This window comes from Carcharodon carcharias, chromosome 13 (genome assembly GCF_017639515.1).
Source record: "Carcharodon carcharias isolate sCarCar2 chromosome 13, sCarCar2.pri, whole genome shotgun sequence".
Taxonomy (NCBI): Eukaryota; Metazoa; Chordata; class Chondrichthyes; order Lamniformes; family Lamnidae; genus Carcharodon; species Carcharodon carcharias.
Window position 1 is genome coordinate 125457635 of NC_054479.1, and position 20866 is coordinate 125478500.

Genomic DNA, 20866 nt, shown 5'->3' on the forward strand with positions numbered 1-20866 from the left:
CTTCCTAAACTATCTCTCTCTACTCACTAACATCTTCCTACCTCCTCAAAATTTTTCTTTTTGCTCATCCCTATGGTTACTTCTCTGAACTCTGATTGCACCTGCTTCCTTTTTTTTTAAGTTCTTCCTTGGAATGTGGGCATCAATGGCTAGGCCAGCATTTAATGCCCATCCCTAATTGCCCTTGAGAAGGTGGTGGTGAGCTGCTTCCTTTAATCATTAATGTCCATTTGATATGGATATATCAATAGTGCTGTTAGGGAGGGAGTTCCAGGATTTTGACTTGCAACAGTGAAGGAACAGCGATGTATTTCCAAGTCAGAATGGTGTATGTCTTGAAGGAGAAAATGTAGGATGGTGGCGTTCCCATGCATCTGCTGCTCTTGTCCATCTAGGTGGTAGAGACTGCAAGTTTGGAGGGTGCTGTTGAAATAGCCTTGGTGAGTTGCTGCAGTGCAACTTGTAGATGGTTCGCACTGATGCCACAATGTGTCAGTGGCGGAGGGCATAAATGTTTAAGGTGGTGAATGTAGTGCCAATCAAGCGGGCTGCTTGGCCTGGGTGGTGTCGAGCTGCTTGAGTGTTGTTGGAGTTACACTCATCCAGGCAAGTGAAGAGTATTCCATCACATTCTTTACTTTTGCATTGTAGGTGGTGGTCAGGCTTTAGGTAGTCAGGAGGTGAGTTACTCACTGCAAAATTCCCAGCCTCTGACCTGCTCTTGTAGCCACAGTATTTTTATGGCTGGTCCAGCTCATTTTCTGGTCAATGGTAACCTCAAAGATGTTGATAGTAGGGGATTCAGTGCTGTTGATGCCATTGAATGTCAAGGGGAGATGTTTGGATTCTCTCTTGTTGGAGGTGATTATTGCCCGGCATTTGTATGGTGTGAATGTTTCTTGCCACTTAACATCCCAAGCCTGAATGTAAACCTAAATGTTGTCCAGGACTTGCTGTGTTTGGACACAGGCTGCTTCAGTATCTGAGGAGTCACGAATGGTGCTGAATGTTGCACAATTGTTCGCAAACATCCCCACTTCTGACCTTATGACGCAGGAAAGGTCATTGATGAAGCAGCTGAAGATGGTTGGGCTAAGACAACTACCTTGAGGAGCTCCTGTAGTGATGCCTTGGGACTAGATGATTCACCGTCAATAACCATTCCTTTGTGCTGGGCATGACTCCAACCAGCAGAGTTTTCCCCCTGATTCCCATTGATTCCTGTTTTGCTAGGGCTGCCTTGTTGTCAAGGACAGTCGCTCTCACCTCACCTCTTGAGTTCAGTTCTTTTATCAATGTTAGGATCAATGTTAGTAGCTGAGTGGCTCTGGCAGAACCCAAACTGAGTATCAGTGAGCAGATTATTGCTGAGTGATAGCAATGTTGGCGACACCTTCCATCACCTTGCTGATGATTGAGAGTAGACTGATGCGGCGATAATTGCCCAGGCTGGACTTGTCTTGCTTTTTGTGTACAGTACATACCTGGGTAATTTTCCACATTGCTGGTTAGATGCCAGTTTTGTAACTGTACCAGAACAGCTTGACTAGGGGCATGGCTACTTCTGGAGCACAAGTCTTCAGTACTATTGCCAGAATGTTGTCAGGGCCCATAGCCTTTGCAGTATCCAGTGCCTTCAGCTGTTTCTTGGTTTCACTTGGAATGAATTGAATTGACTGATGACTGGCTGGCGATCTTGGGAGGAGGCCAAGGTTGATCATCCCTCAGCACTTCTGGCTGAAGATGATTGCAAATGCTTTAGCCTTGTCTTTGGCACTGATGAGCTGGGCTGCACCATCAAGGAGGATGGGGATATTTGTAGAATCTCTTCCTCCAGTGACTTAGTTAATTGTCCACCACCATTCATGGCTGGATATGGCAGGACTGCAGAGGTTAGATCTGATATATTGGTTGTGGGATCGCTTAGCCCTGTTTATCATATGCTGCTTCTACATGTTTGGCATGCAAGTAGTCCTGTGTTTATATCTTCAGAAGGTTGACACCTCATTTTTAGGTATGTCTGGTGCTGCTATACTATGGTTAACCAAGGAAGTTAAGAATAGTATCAAATTGAAAGACAAATGTACCATGTGGCAAAGATTAGTAGTAAGCCAGAGGATTGGGAAAGTTAAAAATCAAGAAAAGACCAAAAAAACAATAAAAAGGGAGAAAATAAACTTTGAGGGTAAACTAACAAGTAATACAAAAACAGACAGTAAGAGCTTCTTTTAATATATAAAAAGGAAGAGAGAGGCCAAAGTGAACATAGGCCCCTTAGCAAATGAGGCTGGAGAAATAATGGGGAACCAGGAAATGGCAGAGGAGCTGAATAAATACTTTGCATCAGTCTTCACGATAGAAGACACTAATAGCATTCCAAAAATACTAAATAATTAAGGGACAAAAGGTGGAGAGGAAAAAATACATTTTCTCTTGTGATAGTTATTGTACTAGGGAAACTAATGGGGCTAAAGGCTGATATGTTCCCTGGACCTGGTGCGTTGCATCCTAGGATATTAAAGGAAATAGCTACAGAGATAGTGGATGCACTGGTGGTAATTGTCCAAGAATCCTTGGATTCTGGAGAAGTCCCAGACAATTGGAAAACTGCCAATGTAGCATCCTTATTCAAAAAGGGAGGGAGATGAAAAACAGGCAGCGATAGGCCAGCTAGCTTAACATCTGTCATTGGGAAAATGTTAGAGCCTATTGTAAAGGATGTAATGGCAGAGCACTTAGAAATGCATAATATAATCAAGCAGAGTCTGCATGACTTCATGAAGGGGAAATCATGCCTGACAAATTTGTCAGAATTCTTTGTGGAGGTAATAAGCAGGAAAGATAAAGAGGAACCAGTAGATGTAATATATTTGGATTTTCTAAAGGCGTTCGATAAAGTACCGCATATGTCTAGTTAAAAAGATAAGAGCCCATGGTGGTGGGGGTAGTATATTAGCATGGATAGAAGATTGGCTAACTAATAGAAGACAGAGAGTTAGGTCAGGGATCAATGCTGGGGCCAGTGAATGTACTATCACCAAGTTTGCAGATGACACAAAAGTAGGTGAGAAGGCAAGTGGTGAGGATGACACAAAGAGTCTACAGAGGGATATAGACAGGTTAAGTGAGCGGGCAAAAACTTGGCAAATGGAATATAATGTGGGAAAATGTGACGTTATGCACTTTGGCAGGAAGAATGGAGGAGCTAAATATTACTTAAATGCAGAAAGCTGGAGCACAGAGGATTTGGGGGTCCTTGTGCATGAATCACAAAAAGCTAGCATACAAGTTCAACAAGTAATAGGGAAGGTAAATAAAATGTTGGCCTTTATTCAAAAGGGAATGAAGTATAAAAATAGGGAAGTCTTGCTAAAACTATACAAGGCACTAGTTGGACCACACCTGGAATACAGTGAATAGTTTTGGTCCCCTTATCTAAGGAAACACTGGCATAGGAGGATGTCCAGAGAAGGTTCATTAGGTTGATCTCAAGTATGGAGGGATTTTCTTATAGGGAGAAGTTGAGTAGGTTAAGCCTGTACTCATTGGAGTTTAGAAGAATGAGAGATGATCTTATTGAAGCACATAAGATTCTTAGGGGCTTGACAGGGTGGATGCTGAGAGGTTGTTTCTCCCTTGTGGGAGAGTCTAGGACCAGTGGGCATAATCTCAGAGTAAGGGGTCACCCATTTAAGACAGAGGAATTTCTTCTGAGGTTAGTGAATCTGTGGAATTCTTTACCGCAGAGGGTATCGAGGCTGGGTTGTTAAGTATATTCAAGGTTGAGATAGACAGATTTTTAATCAGAAAGGAAATCAAGGCCTATGGGGAAAAGGCAGGAAAGTGGAGTTGAGGATTATCAGAACAGCCATGATCTCATTGAATGGCGAAGAAGCCTCGATGGGCCGAACGGCCTTCTGCTTCTGTTTCTTATGGTCTTATGCTCCTGGCATGCCCTCCTGCACTCTTCATTGAATCAGGGTTGACCCCCTGGCTTGATGGTGATGGTAACGTGGGGTCATGCTGGGCCATGAGGTTATAAATTGTGAACGAGTACAGTTCTGCTGATGGCCCACAGTGCCTCATGGTTGCCCAGTTTTAAGTTGCTAGATCTGTTTGAAATCTATCCTGTTTTAGCACATTGGTAGTGCCAAACAACATGATGGAGGATACCCTCAATATTAAGATAGTAGTTTGTCTCCAGAAGGACTGTGCAGTGGTCACTCCTACTGATATTGTCATGGATAGATGCATGCGACAAGGAGATTGGTGAGGACAGGGTCAGATAGGTTCTTCCTCCTTATTGGTTCTCCCACCACCTGTCTTAGACCCAGCCTAGCATCTTTGTCCTTTCGGACTCGGCCAGCTTGGTCAGTAGTGGTGCTACCAAGCCACTCTTAGTGAAGGGCACTGAAGTCCCCCATTCAGAGTACATTCTGTGCCCTTGCCAACCTCAGTGCTTCTTCCAATTGGTGCTCAATATGGAGGAGTACTGATCCATTAACTGAGGGGGGGTGGTATGTGGTAATCAGCAGGAGGTTTCCTTGCTCAGATTTGACCTGACCTTGGGGTCCGGATTCAATGTTGAGGACTCCCAGGACAACTCCCTCCTGACTGTAACCACGCTCTGTTGCCACCTCTGGTGGATCTGTCTTGCCGGTGGGGCAGGACATAACCAGGGAGGGTGATGGTGGTGTCTGTGACATTGTCTGTTAGGTGTGATTCTGAGAGTATGACTTTGTCAAGCTGTTGCTTGACTAGCTTGTGGGATAGTCCCCCCAATTTTAGCACCCAGATGTTAGTAGAAAGAATTTCGTAGAGGGTATTTAAGAATCAACTACATTGCTGTGGGTCTGGAGTGACATGTAGGTCAGACGAGGTAACATAGAAACATAGAAAATGGGAGCAGGAGTAGGCCATTCGGCCCTTCGAGCTTGCTTCGCCATTCATCGTGATCATTGCTAATCATCCAACTCAATAGCCTGCTCCCGCTTTCTCTCCGTATCCTTTGATCCCTTTCGCCCCAAGAGCTATATCTAACTCCTTCTTGAAAATGTACAATGTTTTGGCCTCAACTACTTTCTGTGGTAGCGAATTCCACAGGCTTACCACTCTCTGGGTGAAGAAATTTCTCCTCATCTCAGTCCTAAATGGTCTACCCCGTATCCTCAGACTGTGATCCCTGGTTCTGGACTCCCCCACCATTGGGAACATCCTTCCTGCATCTACCCTGTCTAGTCCTGTTAAAATTTTGTAGGTTTCCATGAGATCCCCCCTCATTCTTCTGAACTCCAGTGAATATAATCTTAATGGACTCAATCTCTCCTCATATGTCAGTCCCGCCATCCCAGGAATCAGTTTGGCAAACCTTTGCTGCACTCCCTCTATAGCAAGAACATCCTTCCTCAGATAAAGAGACCAAAACTGCACACAATATTCCAGGTGTGGTCTCACCAAGGCCCTGTATAATTGCAGCAAGACATTCCTGCTCCTGTACTGGAATCCTCTCGCCATGAAGGCCAACATACCATTTGCCTTCTTTACCGCCTGCTGCACCTGCATGCTTACCTTCAGCGACTGGTGTATGAGGACTCCCAGATCTCATTGCACATTCCCCTCTTTCGATTTATAGCTGTTCAAATAATAATCTGTCTTAAAAACCAAAAAACTGCAGATGCTTGAAATCCAAAACAAAAATACCTGGAAAAACTCAGCAGGTCTGACAGCATCTGCGGAGAGGAATACAGTTAACGTTTCGAGTCTGAATGACTCTTCAACAGAATTAAGGAAAAATAGAAAAAAGGCGAACTATAAGCTGGTTTAAGCGGGGGGGGGTAGAGCTGGATAGAGGGCCAGTGATAGGTGGAGATAACCAAAAGAGGTCACAGACAAAAGGACAAAGAGGTGTTGAAGGTGGTGATATTATCTAAGGAATGTGCTAATTAAGGGTAGAAAGCAGGACGAGCAAGGTACAGATAGCCCTAGTGGGGGTGGGGTGAAGGGAAGGGATCGAAATAGGCTAAAAGGTAGCGATAAAACAATGGATGGAAATATACTTAAAAATAATGGATATAAGTGGGAAAAGAAAAAACTAAATAAATTATTGGAAAAAGGGGGGATCGGAAAGGGGGTGGGGATGGAGGAGAGAGTTGCTGATTTAAAATTGTTGAACTCAATATTCAGTCCGGAAGGCTGTAAAGTGCCTAGTTGGAAGATGAGGTGCTGTTCTCCGGTTTGCGTTGAGCTTCACTGGAACATTGCAACAGGCCAAGGACAGACATGTGGGCAAGACAGCAGGGTGGAGTGATGAAATGGCAAGTGACAGGGAGGTCTGGGTCATGCTTGCAGACAGACCGAAGGTGTTCTGCAAAGCAGTCACCAAGTCTGCGTTTGGTCTCTCCAATGTAGAGGAAACCGCATTGGGAGCAGCGAATGCAGTAGACTAAATTGAGGGAAGTGCAAGTGAAATGCTGCTTCACTTGAAAGGAGTGTTTGGGCCCTTGGCCGGTGAAGAGGGGGGAAATAAAGGGGCAGGTGTTGCACCTTCTGCGGTTGCATGGGAAGGTGCCGTGGGAGGGGGTTGAGGTGTAGGGGGTGATGGAGGAGTGGACCAGGGTGTCCCGGAGGGAATTATCCTTGCGGAATGCTGCCCGGGGTTGGGGGGGGAGGTGAAGAGAAGATGTGTTTGGTGGTGGCATCATGCTGGAGTTGGCAGAAATGGCGGAGGTTGATCCTAGAATGCGGAGGCTGGTGGGGTGATAAGTGAGGACAAGGGGGACCCTATCATGGTTCTGGGAGGGTGAGGAAGGTGTGAGGGCAGATGCGCAGGAAATGGGCCGGATACAGTTGAGAGCCCTGCCAATGACTGTGGGTGGATAACCTCAGTTGAGGAAGAAGGAAGACATGTCAGAGGAACTGATTTAGAAAGTGGCATCATCAGAACAGATGCGACGGAGGTGAAGGAACTGAGAGAATGGGATGGAGTCCTTACAGGAAGCGGGGTGTGAGGAGCTGTAGTCGAGGTAGCTGTGGGAGTCAGTAGGCTTGTAATGAATATTGGTGTACAGTCTATCACCAGAAATTGAGACAGAGAGGTCAAGGAAGGGAAGGGAAGTGTCAGAGATGAACCATGTGAAAATGATGGAGGGTGGAAATTGGAAGCAAAATTAATAAATTTTTCCAGGTCCAAACTAGAGCATGAAGCAGCATCGAAGCAGTCATCGATGTACCGGAGAAAGAGTTATGGGAGGGGGCCGGAGTAGGACTGGAACAAGGAATGTTCCACATACTCCCTAAAGAGACAGGCATAACTGGGGCCCATGTGGGTACCCATAGCCACAACTTTTATTTGGAGGAAGTGAGACAAGTTTAAGGAGAAATTGTTCAGTGTGAGAACAAGTTTAGCCAGACGGAGGAGAGGAGTGGTGGATGGGGATTGTTTGGGCCTCTGTTCGAGGAAGAAGAAGAGAGCCATCAGACTATCCTGGTGGGGGATGGAGGTGTAGAGGGATTGGAAGTCCATGGTGAAGAGGAGGCGGTTTGGGCCAGGGAACTGGAAATTGTTGATGTGACGTAAGGTGTCAGAGGAATCGCGGATGTAGGTGGGAAGAGACTGGACAAGGGGGAGAGAGAATGGAGTCAAGATAGCAAGAAATGTGTTCCATGGGGCAGGAACAGGCTGACACAATCGGTCTGCCAGGACAGTCCTTTTTGTGGATTTTGGGTAGGGGATAGAAGCGGGCCAACAGAGATTGGAAGCTGTGGAAGGAAGATCTCTAGAGGAGATGAGGTCAGTGACAGTCCTGGAAACAATGGCTTGATGTTCAGTGGTGGGGTCATGGTCCAGGGGGAGGTAGGAGGAAGTGTCTGCTAGTTGGCGCTCAGCCTCTGCTAGGTAGAGGTCAGTGCGCCAGACAACAGCACCATCCTTGTCAGCAGGTTTGATGACAATGTCAGGGTTGGACCTGAGAGAACAGAGTACAAGTTCAGAGAGAGACAGGTTAGAGTGGGTGAGAGGAGCAGAGAAATTGAGACGACCGATGTCACGCCAACAGTTCTTAATGAAAAGATCAAGAGCAGGTAAGAAACCAGAGGGAGGGGTCCAGGTGGAGGGAGAATATTGGAGGTGGGTAAAAGGATCCGTTGAATGGGGAGAGGACTCCTCCCAAAGAAGTGAGCATGGAGACGAAGGAGTCGGAAGAACAGTTCAGCATCGTGCCGAGCCCGAAATTCATTGAGATGAGGGCGCAAGGGTATGAAACTGAGTCCTTTGCTGAGCACTGAACGTTCAGCATCAGGGAGGGGAAGGTCAAGGGGTCTGGTGAATACATGGCCGGGGCTGGGATTGGAAGACGGGATGGGGACAGATGTCTATGACATCTTTTAGCAATCTCCACCTACCACTGGCCCTCTATCCAGCTCTATCTGTCCCACCCCCACTTAAACCAGCTTATATTTCACCTCTTTTTTCTATTTTCTCTCAGTTCTGTTGAAGAGTCATTCGGACTCGAAACGTTAACTGTATTCCTCTCTGCAGATGCTGTCTGACCTGCTGAGTTTTTCCAGGTATTTTGTTTTTGTTAATAATCTGCCTTCTTGTTTTTGCTACCAAAGTGGATAACCTCATATTTATCCACATTATACTGCGTCTGCCAAGAATTTGCCCACTCACTCAGCTTGTCCAAATCACACTGAAGCATCTCTGCATCCTCCTCACAACTCACCGTCCCACCCAGCTTTGTGACATCTGCAAATTTGGAGATATTACATTTAATTCCCTCATCTAAATCATTAATATATATTGTGAATAGCTGGGGTCCCAGCACCGAACCCTGCGGTATCCCACTAGTCACTGCCTGTCATTCGGAAAAAGACTCATTTATTCCTACTATTTGTTTTCTGTCTGCCAACCAGTTTTCTATCCATCACAATACACTACTCCCAATCCCATGTGCTTTAATTTTACATGCTAATCTCTTATGTGGGGTTTTGTCAAAAGCCTTCTGAAAGTCCAAATAAACCACATCCACTGGCCAAACCTCCAACCTCCAAATCTTATCAACACTACTAGCTACATCCTCGAAAAATCCCAGTAGATTTGTCAAGCATGATTTCCCTTTCGTAAATTCATGCTGACTCTGTCCGATTCTGCCACTGTTTTCCAAATGCTCAGCTATTAAATCTTTTATAATGGACTCTAGAATTTTCCCCACTACCGATGTCAGGCTGACTGATCTATAATTCCCTGTTTTCTCTCAACCTCCCTTTTAAATAGTGAGGTTACATTAGCTACCCTCCAATCTGTAGGAACTGTTCCAGAGTCTATAGAATCTCGGAAGGTGACCAGCAATGCATCCACTATTTCTAGGGCCACTTCCTTAAGTACCCTGGGATGTAGATTATCAGGCCCTGGGGATTTATCAGCCTTCAATCCCATCAATTTCTCCAACACCATTTCCCTATTAATACTGATTTCTTTCAGTTCCTCCCTGCCACTAAACCCTGTGTTCCACAACATTTGACAACAGATTGCCTTCCTAAAAGGACATTAATGAATCAGATAGGTTTTTATGCCAATTGTCAATGCTTTCATGGACACCATTATTGAGATGAGCTTTTGAAATAAATTCAAATTTCATCACCTGCCATGGTGGGATTTGGATCCATGTCCCCAACGTATTAGCCTGGGCCTCCAGATTGCTAGTCCAGTGACATTACCACTATGCCACTGCCTCCCTGTAGTCTGCTGTCTGAATTCTTCTTGTCAAATTTTTGAGCCACCTTGCTATGTTACGGATGATGTATACCAGTGTAGCCCAGAATTGTGTTTACTGTTGGCTTTTCTACGGTTATGCCCACGGTCATTTTGACATAAACCACACGCGTTTGACTTCTAGAGCGGAGGCCTCTGGTTGGACAGGCGGAAGCTCACCGTGACATTCGCGGTCAGTCGCGAAGAGGCCAAGAAGCTTGCCCAAAAGAAGACGAAGAAACCAACTGGAACACGGAACCTGTACCTGGCTCGAGAGGGTTGTAAGTATTTTGGGCAGAGGTGTTTGGTCAGGAGGATTCCTGTTCCTTGTAACACGTGCAGTTGTTTGTAATCAGATGTTGGCCTGTGGCTCAGTGAGTAGCACTTTCACCTCTGAGCCCGAGGGTCATAGATCAAGTCCTGCTCCAGGGGCTTGAGCACATGATGCAGGCTGGCGCTCCCAATGTAGTGCAGTGTTCTTTCAGTGCTATCAGAGATGCTGTCTTTTGAATGAGACATTAAACCATAGGCCCTTCTGCCCTTTCAGATGGATGTAAAGACCAGTTATACACATACTGTTATCGGTGGGACACTCAGTTCAGTTATATACACACAATCAGTGCTGGTACACTGATTCCTGTTACACAAACACAGTCTGTGCTGGGACAATCAGTCCTGTTTTATATGGACAGTTTGTGTTGGGACACTCAGTCCCCGTTCTGGCCACAGGAGGGGTAGCAACATTACCACTCTGGCTTGGTAGACAGTGGCAGCGGTGATCAGTGCCAATGCTGCACTATTTGGAAGAAGAACAGGGGTATTAATCCAAGTGTCCTGGCCAATGTTTTCCCTTGAGCAACATGAATGAAACCTATTATCTGGCCATTATCTCTTTGCTGTTTCTGGGATCTTGCCATGTGCACATTGGCTGCCACATTTCCTACATTCTTTTTAAAAAAGTACTTCATTGGCTGTGAAGCGCTTTGAGTCATCCTGATGTTATGAAAGGCACTAAATGAAAGTCCATTCTTGCTTCAAGGACTAAATTCTCTCTGATTGGGATGCTAGACGTTAAATGGCATTTTCATGCAATGGGGTTTTGAATATGGAATACATGACCACAAGGGTTTGTTGATGGGCATCAGATACACATGTGAAGGAAAAATATTGAAATCTTTACAGAGAAGTGGTATCAGAGCAGAGATCTGCAGTGTGGGAAATTGTACCTGTGGCCTGTGCTTGTTATGCCTGTCTCTCCAGTAATGGGACTGGCTTTCAGAAGTTTACCTCTTTCCTATTCCTTTCAGTGATTCGGGCTGGAATGAAATCGGCAGAGGGCATGAGTGCTGCAGACATTACCAAGAGAACACGGGTGAGTTATCTCATGGTCATCCTTCAGAATATAAATGGAACTACAACATATCTCAGTTCCTTTTAATACTGTTAACAGTTGACTGTTTTTCTCTCTTTTTCCACCCTTCTCCTGATTCTTACTGGGGATGTGGAAAGAAGGGTTGCAACCAGGGTTTTTAGCAATATGTATGGTTTAGAACAGGCCGTAACAGCAATTTTAACAAGTTGTAAGTGTCCCATTTCACCATGGGACAATGCATTCAATGCTGACAGAGGACAGTGTACCCATTGCGCAAGCTCAGAAAGGGCATGTTGAATGGTGAACAAGCAGGTCCAGATTTACTTACTTCATACAGTGAGTTTGGGGTAGATTACCTAAAGCAGGGGATAGGGTCAGCAAGTCAAGGGGGAACTGGATAAATATTTGTGTATACCTGATGGGCACTACGTTCCACCCTTTTATTCTCACTTCCCGCCAACCATTCTTCAGTGAAATGCATACAGGTTTTATAGAGGACTCTCACCCATTGTTTGCTCTTGTTCTGTGTTTAGTTTGAGGAGCTGAAGCGTCAGAAGCTGAAGGACGTAAATATCTTTGTCTCGCAAACGAGGCTGTGCATCCACAACATTCCGAAGTCAGTGACCGACCAGCAGCTCCGGAAGCTTTGCTTAGAGGCCACGGGCATGAAGGGCGTGCGGATAAAGGAGGTAAGTGGGAGGGGCACCTGTGGGGAGATTTCCACAAATGAAATAGGGGAGTTTCACCACACCACTCCCCTATTTCATTTGTGGAAATCTCCCCCTCACGCCCCCCCCACCCCCCCACTGACTGCATCTACATCTTGTGGTGCTGCTGTTTGAGGGAGCGAGTGCGGGGAAAGGTCCCATCAAGTAATTTTGTTAATGCTAGAGAATTGCCCAGTGACATTACTCACATTAAGAAATGATACCTGGTTTTAGAGGGATAAGCGCATTATTACCATAGATTGCACTGTGCTGCTGCTGTGTCTCTTTTAAGAGCTCATAAGTATATTTTCTATTCTGAGATAGGTCATCCAGAGTTTATTGTTGTTGTTTTTGTTTTTTGTGGTCCGGAGGAAATTTGAAGATTGGTAGGTTGTTGTAAGTCAGAATCTAGAGAGACAGATTCCAGATATTTGGGCTGCTGTATTAAGAAAGTATTTTTTGAAGTACATTTATTTTGAAAGATGGCAAATGTTTGTATGTCGGCAACCATGTCAACTTGCAATCATATTGCACCATTGGACCTCCTGAAGTTGTGAAACTTGTGATTATAAAAATAAGTTGGCTCTATTTTAAATCAATAGATTGACTGTGTTACTTGAACAGATAGTCAAAGACGATTTGCATTTATATAGCACCTTTTAATGTTGTAAACCGTCCCAACATGGAACATAACGAAACAAAATTTGACTCAGACCCACATGAGGTGTTAGGACAGCCAAAAGCTAGGTTATTGAATTCGGTTTTAAGAAGCTTCTTAAAGGAGGAGAAAGAGGCAGAGAGGTTTCAAGGGGGAATTTGAGTTTAGAGCCTTGGCAGTTGAAGGCTTGGCTCCCAATGAAGAAGTGATTAAAATCGAGGATTCACAAGGGGCCAGAATTTGAGGAGTATAGAGATATTGGTCGGTTGGAGTAGGTTACAGAGATAAGGAGGGTTGAGGCCTGGGCGGATTTGCAAACAAGGATGAGAATTTTAAAATCAAGGCGTTATTGAGGTGTGACCAGACCAGCAGCCAGTTTAGTTCAGTGAGTACAGCGTGTAATTGGTGAATGGGTCATGGTCTGAATGAGGATACAGGGCAGATATACCTGTGCATTGGACGAGCTATGTTCTGCAGCCGGCTCACAACTGTCTTGCATGTCTTCCGTTTAGTGTCGGATCATGCGGGACTTGCGGACAGCGAAGACAAAAGCGGGCGCTCGTTCTCTGGGCTATGGGTTCGTAGAATTCATGGAACATAGCCACTCCTTGACGGCTTTGCGCTACCTGAATAATAACCCGGACATTTTTGGGCCAGAGAAGGTGAGTGAGATCATCTGTGGTGTGCCAATGTAATAAATTGGATTGTTTGGTGGTTGTGGAGGAACTGGGTTTTGGCCAGTGCCCTCCGGTCTGGAACAGTACCTCACAACTTTTTGTCTGGGGGCTTCGCCATCTTCTAACCAGTGAGATATCGCAGGTTACATCCCAGGGATGCCTGGATTCTTCAATGTTTGGCTAATCATTTAAAGTTAGAACACAGAAGGTAGCCATTTGGTCCATTGTGTCAGTGTTGACTCTTTTAGAAGAGCTATCCAATTAATCTCTCTCTCGTGCTCTCTCTCTCCCTCCTCTTTCCAGTAGCTCTGCAGATGTTTCCTTTTGAAAGTTTTACACCTAATTTCCTTCTGAGAGTTGTTATTGAATCTGCTTCCTACTCTTTCAGTGCACCAAGACCCCTGCAGTTGATTCTGTGGGGCGAATAACCAGTTAATGTTTTCGGCTATAAGGTGCTTTGGGATATACTGAGGATGTTTTTGGGTAATGTAGCGGATTAGCTACTAACCCATTGCCCCCTGGACCAAAGTCCAACTGCAATTCAGACAGATGTGGTGAAAGTCTCTGTCTACTGGCTGCATGAAATGGACTTGGGCAATCTTGGCCTCAATCTCAGTCTCTGTTCCCATCAGGCCTACAGGTTTGCTCACTCTCCCAGGTACTAATTCTTGCTACTAGGATATGGTTCCAATGCATCCTCCAACAATTCATCCGTTCTCTCCAATGCAAATGCTGCACTATATTGATGCTGGGGCAGTGAATTGGTGGCCTCCATCAGAATGGTTGCATTGCATAAGGAGCAATATTGAGTCTCGGATGGCATGTTGGGCATAGTAGAGTTCACTTAGCTTTGCCCAACTAAGCACTACTAATTTAGGGCCACTGAAGCTCCAATCCCTTTGCAGTAAAATTCCCGACTGCCAAATCTGCCAGCAGAAGCGGTGGGGGGGGGGGGGCGTAACCCCAGCATTGGCTGTGTAGCTCCCCTCCCCACCCCCCTGCGGCATGCTGTTGGGGCTTGCTGGGTTCAGGTAGGTCCTTGTCTTGAATGGTGCATGATGGTGGTGTGGGAAAGTAATAAAATGCCTTGGAAAGCAGAAGGGCTAACTCCTCCTAACCCAATTGAGGTTTGCAAGAATTCTATTTGTGGAAAGTGTAATCCCACTTCCTCTGGTGGCACAGTGTTGTGCACACTTAGCCAAGCTGCAGACCAGAATGTTCCAGTACTCTGTCCTCTGTCTTTACTGCATTAGCTTATGTCAGCCTGGATATTCCTGGTTTGTAATGGATTTCTCACTCCTGATCATATCTAGTGGCTCCTGGCTGCAATGCCCCGAAATATCCTGTCAACACTTATGAAGGTATTTTGGTAGAGCCACATGGAGAGAAACTGTTTCCTCTGGTAAGCGGATCGGTAACCAGAGGTTGTAGATTTAATGGAAAAAGAATGTGAAGGGTCATGAGAAATTTTTTTGCACAATCAGTTGTTAAGATCTGGGATGCACGACCTGTAAGTGTGGCGGAAGCGGATTCCATAGTAATTTCAAAAGAATATTGGACGTGTACTTAACTAATTTTGTTAGGGTTATGGGGGAAAAAGTTGAGGTGTGGATGACCCTCCTGTTGATTCTATATCAGCATATGTAAAGAGAGTCTGCTAGAGAGGGTGAGGTACTGTCTCATATTAACCAGAGCTGGTGCTTTCAGGAGAGAGAAATTAAGGGAGGGAAGAGGGAAAAGTAAAATGCACAATCTAAATAAAATAGATTTAACATTTCTAGTTTTTCTTACACCTGTTCCCTGCTTGCCCATTGCCAGCAGCACAGAGCATCTTAAGCAGAGTGATAAAAGGAGCTGTTGCGGCGATAATACCTTAGTGTAAAAACAAAAAACTGAATTGGTGGGATTGGACTGCTTGATGATCAGCAGCACCAGATCTCGCTTTATTGACGCTGGAGTCATCTTGGTGGCCCATTGCAGGGACTGGTTCAAGGTGTGTGGCTTCTATGTTATATCTGCACAGGTTACCTAACCTGATTCCTTTGTACTTTTTTCTCCTGCCCCTTGGCACAGAGGCCAATCGTGGAGTTCTCACTGGAAGATCGGAGGAAGCTGAAAATAAAAGAGATGCGAGTGCAGCGCAACCTGGTAAGGGAATCTCTACTGGGCCACGATTTACTCATCAGTCGTTGGAAGTTCCAACACTGAAAGGGAAGATTAGCTCGGGGCTGAGTTGACAGGGCGTGGGATTAAATCGTGGCTATTCAGTTTGAGGACTAGTGGGCAATTTATTGGACAGTGGGGATGCCTGGACTCTTCAATGTTTGGCTAATCATTTAAAGTTAGAACACAGGAGGTAGCCATTTGGTCCATTGTGTCTGTGCTGGCTCTTTTAGAAGAGCTATCCAATTAATCTCTCTCTCTCGGGCTCTCTCTCTCCCTCCTCTTTCCAGTAGCTCTGCAGATGTTTCCTTTTGAAAGGTTTACACCTAATTTCCTTCTGAGAGTTGTTATTGAATCTGCTTCCTACTCTTTCAGTGCACCGAGACCCCTGCAGTTGATTCTGTGGGGCGAATAACCAGTTAATGTTTTCGGCTATAAAGTGCTTTGGGATATACTGAGGATGTGATGAGACATTATGTACATGGAAGATCGATCTTTCTCGCTTAAAGTTCCTTGCAAATTTTTCTTGCTAACCACTTGAGTAAAGCGTCAACTGCTAGGGTTCTGATACCATATTGCCTTGTTTGAATTGGAGCTCCCTTTCTAAATATAAATTCTGCTGTATCTCATTTGAGCCACTGGAGGGTGCTGTTGCACAGCGTAGCTTAGTTGGAGCCTCCAGTGAGCAGCAACTGCACCACAATTTAATTCCGAGGATAACTCTAATCCTAACAGATTTCGTCGACTGAAACTTGTACGTTTAAGAGAAATAACTTAGTAGTCAATTGGAAGTCTGTAAGTCCTTTTATGGTTCTTCTTTTGACAGCAGATGCAGCAGCTTAAAGCGGGAGCAAACACACAGGTGCAGACTGGGAAACTCAGTACACGTCCAAGCGACCAGCAGCAGACCAACCCCAAAACTGCACCTCAGCGCCACAAAACATGGTCTGGATTTTGTACCAAGCCCGAAGTTGAGGTAGAGGAGCTGGCCAACGGAAAGAAACGGAAGAAGGTGCTGCCTCTGCCATCCCACCAAGGCCCCAAAATCCGGTATGAGCTTGCCCCGGGGTGTGTGAGCTTGCCCCGGGGTGTGTGAGCTTGCCCCGGGGTGTGTGAGCTTGCCCCGGGGTGTGTGAGCTTGCCCCGGGGTGTGTGAGCTTGCCCCGGGGTGTGTGAGCTTGCCCCGGGGTGTGTGAGCTTGCCCCGGGGTGTGTGAGCTTGCCCCGGGCTGTGTGAGCTTGCCCCGGGGTGTGTGAGCTTGCCCCGGGGTGTATGCCATTGAATCTTACAGCTCAGAAGGAGGGAGTTTGCCCTGTTGTTCCTGTGCCGAATCTTTGAAAGAACTGTCCAAACTTAATTCCACAACCCTGTAAATTAGCCGCCTTCAGATACATGCCCAATTCCCCATGGAAAGTTCCTATGGAACCTGGTTCTGCCACCCTGGCAGGTAGGTAGTGCATTCCAGATTTTAACAAGCTTCTGTGTTGGAGTAGGAGGGGGGGGTGGAATCCCCCTCTCTTCCCTCTCGTTCTTTTGCCAATTTATTATAGATTTCTGATCCCTGGTTACCGAACTCCTTGCCAAAGGAATGATTTTCTGCCGACTTGCTCTGTTAAAACAATGCCGCATGGGTGGGGCCCCTGGTCACAACCTCCTGCTTGTGCTAATAATTCGCGACATTAGGGTTGGACACAACTACAATCTGAGCGCTTGTTTGCTTCAGGCTACTACATAAAATACATTCCTTGCATTACAATGGGTGGTGAGGCTCCTGGATACAGAGAGAAACATTCTGGCCATTTAAGTCCTAACTTGACACAGGTTGGAAGGGTGGACCTCATTAGCGTCTGTGTGAACCACTCCCCGACTACCAGAGGTTGTGGAGGATGCTCTCTGAAGTGTGAACACAGCTTTGGTCACCTCACCACAGGAAAGGGTGTTGCTGCCGCCCAGAAAGGAATAACTAAGACGATTCCAGGAGTTGAGAGTTTCAGTTAAGGAAAATTGGAGCCTGTTTTCTTTGTTGGGGGCGGTGGGAGCGGGGCGGGGCAGGTGGGAGGGCAGGAGCAGGGTGGGGTGTCGGGGGAAACAAGAGTTTGAGGTTGAATTGAATGTTTGCCAGGTCATGGAGGAAGCCGGCACAGTTTATTTTAATTTTTTTCTTTTAAAAATTCATTCACAGGATGTGGGCTTCGCTGGCTGGGCCAGCGTTTATGGCCCATCCCTAGTTGCCCTTGAGGAGGTGGTGGGGAGCTTGCCGTCTTGAACCTCCGCAGCCTGTGTGGCGTGGGTGCGCCCACAGTGCGGCTAGGGGTTGCTGTTGCTGGTTTCGTAGGCAGCGCGCGCACACTTTCAGAACTGGGAGCCTGTGGATTCAAGCCCCACTCCACAGACATGGGGCGGAATCTTCCGGTCGGCGTGTGGGGTCGGTCCCGACATGTCGCCGCGTAAAGTGATGCGGGATGCTGTTGGGCGTGCGTCATGATGTCATCGTGCACTGGTTCGTTCAGTGGGCGTGCGGCCGCCGAACTGTCAACGGCCCTTTTAATTAAAGCCATTAAAAGAGTAATTTAACTTGTCAACAACGCTGCACACCCAACATTAAGGTCGGGGGGCAGGCGAAGAGCCCAAACGGCCTTCATGTTTTTCAGGAAACCTCATCCACGGGCGGGATGAGATTTCCTGAAGGTTTTATGAAATAAGTAAATAAGTTTTACTAACTTCACAAACGTGCCAGCTCATGTGACACTGTCACACGAGGGGGGCATATTTAAATAAATTTCCACTTTATTTGTTAAGTTTCTTTCAACCATTTAATCTCCCCGAGGCAGCTCCGTGCTTTGGAGATAGCTGCGCACAGGCCCCTCCTCTCCCTCCTCTCTCCCCTCCCCCCCACCCGCACAGGTAGCGCTGAGCGCTACTGGACGCAGGTTATGTTGGGCAGGCCTTAATTGACCTGCCCACGTAAAATGGCGGCGCGCAGCTGATTGCAGGCGGCGCCATAGGAAAAATTCTCCCTATGATCACATATTCCAGGCTGACACTCTCTGTGCAGTGCTGAGGGAACACTGCACTGTCGGAGGTGGGATGAGACATTAAACCAAGTTTAGCTGTTAAAAAGATCCCATCTTAGTCATATAACAAGAAAAGGGAAGTTCACCTTGGTAAACATTTATCCTTCAAACAACATCACAAAAACAAAGATTATCTGGGTGTTCGTCTGACTGCTGTTTGAGGGAACTTGCTGAGCATAAGTTGGGTGTTGCAGTTCTCCACGGAACAGTTGTGCTACAATGGCCTATATAAGGCATCTTATGAGTAGATTGGTTGCTATCCCACAAGTTAAAGGGACACTAGGTAAATTTAGCAAGTTGTGTACGTGAAGGTGTATTGGGGGAGTTTTCTCAACCAAACGTTAATCACTTTGCACAGTAGGTTTTCAGGGAAGCAGATATTGTTAGTGAAGCCGAGGGAGCAACTCAGCTTCTGAGGAAAGAAAATTGAGCCAGTGTCTCGCTTACATGGACCATCACCGTGTGACGGACTTGAACCCCTGGAATGTCATCTCCACACAGCATCCCAATGTGTAACAACATTTTGAATATCTCACCTGCTGAAACATGCATCCTTGACTTGATTATTCCAACGCACCACTGGTCAACCTCCTGCCTTGCACCCTCTGCACCCTGCATAAACTTACACTCGTCCAAAACACACTTGTTTATGTTATAACTTGCATCAAGACCTTTTCACCCCATTGCTGTGAGCTCACTGGCCTGCATTGGCTCTCAGTTGAGCACTGCCTCAAAAAATTATCCTTATTTTCAAATCCCTCCAGGACCTTGTTTCCTGCCCCTCCCACCACCACCACCCAATTATCTTTGTAACCTCCTTTAATCTTACACCCCTCTGAGATAGTTGAGCTCCTCTGAATCTGGCCTCTTGGGCATCACCCATTTTATTTGCTCTCGCATTGACAGCCATGCCTTCAGCTGCCTAGACCCTAAGCTCTGAAATGCCTTCCCTAGTGTAGGCATCTCTGTGTTACACTTCTCTTTCTTTTAAGATACTCCTGAAAACCTACCCCCGATCACACTTTTGGTCATATTATATGGGTCAGTGGCAAATTATATTTGATTATGCTCCTCTGAAGTTCCTTTTGACTGCTCCCTATGTTAAAGTTGCTATATAAATGCAGGTTGTTATGTAAAGACCAATAACATTGGGGATACCTTGCCTGTGCTTGACCTGTATTACTAGTGAAGTTGGTTCCCTCTGGTGGCTGGTGGTAGCACTGCAGCTAATGGTTCCGCTGAGGGAGTGTGCTCCATGTCTCTTTCTTCTCTCTCCATTTGAACAGGATTTTGCTGATGTTGCCCAGCCTCATCCTTGAAGTTCCAAATTTTGGGCATTTCTCCTTGGGGGGGGGAAGTAAATGCTCTTGCACGCTCCACATTTCTCTGAACTGGATTGGTGTGTGGCAAGGGACAATCTGAGCATAGAGAATGGTAGGGAATAACTTAGGAGCATCAGCCTTCATCGAAATTTCTGTAAATACCATGAGCTATCCCCATATCCCTTTGTTACCTTCTGTTAGAGGGTATGGGGTGAAGCGGGTGGGAGTGTCAGGGAAAGGGGTCTATCTGTAAACTTGTTCAAGCCTTTTTTAGCTGAAGTTTAGGTCGAGTCAGTTGGTAAAATGGGTGAAGCCGGATCCTGCTGTTGATACCTGGTTGGTGCTGAGATAGTTGGCCTCAGCCGAGGCAGACCTCAGCTCCTGCCTGCTCCCTACTCAGAAGCTTCCTCCCACACGCCCCAGCCACCCCCCTCCTGTGCCCCTCCACAGGGGTCTGTGTGTCAGTGAAGAATTAGGTGCTACTCTCCTGGACCCATGCAGTTAGCTAATGTCCATCATTTGGGCAGTGTGGGGAGGTTCTGACACAGGGCAGGTGGTCTGAGTGCTGAGGGGGAAGGAAAGCTGACAATGAACAGTATCATTAGACCCCATATTCTCCCACCCAGAATGCTGGTTAGTATTAACCTGAAATTTTTGAATCATTTCTTCTTCCAGAAAGCGGGATAAAGGGAAGCAACTGCAACCACAGCCCAAGAAAGTGAAAATGCAGCTGAGCCGGGCAAGCAGAGGGAAAAATGCAGTCAAGGTGAAGCAGGCACTTCCCAAGAAACAGGTGAGGGACCATAAAGGGGTGAGAGAGGTGAAACTGCAGGGGGTGGGATGTGTGTTTGGAGGGGAGAGCCACCAAGAAGAGCCCAGAGTTGATTCATGACCTATGTTGTGTTAGCTGATCTCTGAGGTAGCACTAAAAATGGCTCTCAGTGCCTCTAGGCAAAGACAGAGGAGGTTATATTAGCCAGAGTTCCCTGCTGTGCATCACTCTACTGTGGAACCATCTTGAAATTGCTCCATCTGAGGATGTTGGGTACAGCCACCATCTGGCCTGACTATTACAGCCTCCATTATCAAATGTCCTGCAACTCTGCGCTCAGTAGTGAAGGAGGCAAATTTTGCTGATGTCT

The 20866-nt window shown here is 46.3% G+C and overlaps 2 protein-coding genes across 3 annotated transcripts in view; one reads left to right on the forward strand and one right to left on the reverse strand.

The window, feature by feature from the left end:
* The window catches only part of LOC121286339 (protein FAM71F1-like), an 86294-nt gene that overhangs the window by 49769 nt on the left and 15659 nt on the right, over positions 1-20866 (reverse strand). The window lies entirely within an intron of this gene.
* Positions 1-20866, forward strand: part of rbm28 (RNA binding motif protein 28) — a 44128-nt gene that overhangs the window by 21436 nt on the left and 1826 nt on the right. The window contains exons 12-18 of one of the 2 annotated variants that reach the window (XM_041203422.1): positions 9897-10032; positions 11059-11123; positions 11657-11812; positions 13001-13150; positions 15239-15313; positions 16158-16378; positions 20400-20517. In XM_041203422.1, the coding sequence (XP_041059356.1) occupies positions 9897-10032; positions 11059-11123; positions 11657-11812; positions 13001-13150; positions 15239-15313; positions 16158-16378; positions 20400-20517 (921 nt within the window). Of the gene's footprint in view, positions 1-9896; positions 10033-11058; positions 11124-11656; positions 11813-13000; positions 13151-15238; positions 15314-16154; positions 16379-20399; positions 20518-20866 lie in introns of both variants that reach the window. The other variant, XM_041203421.1, reaches the window with a different exon arrangement.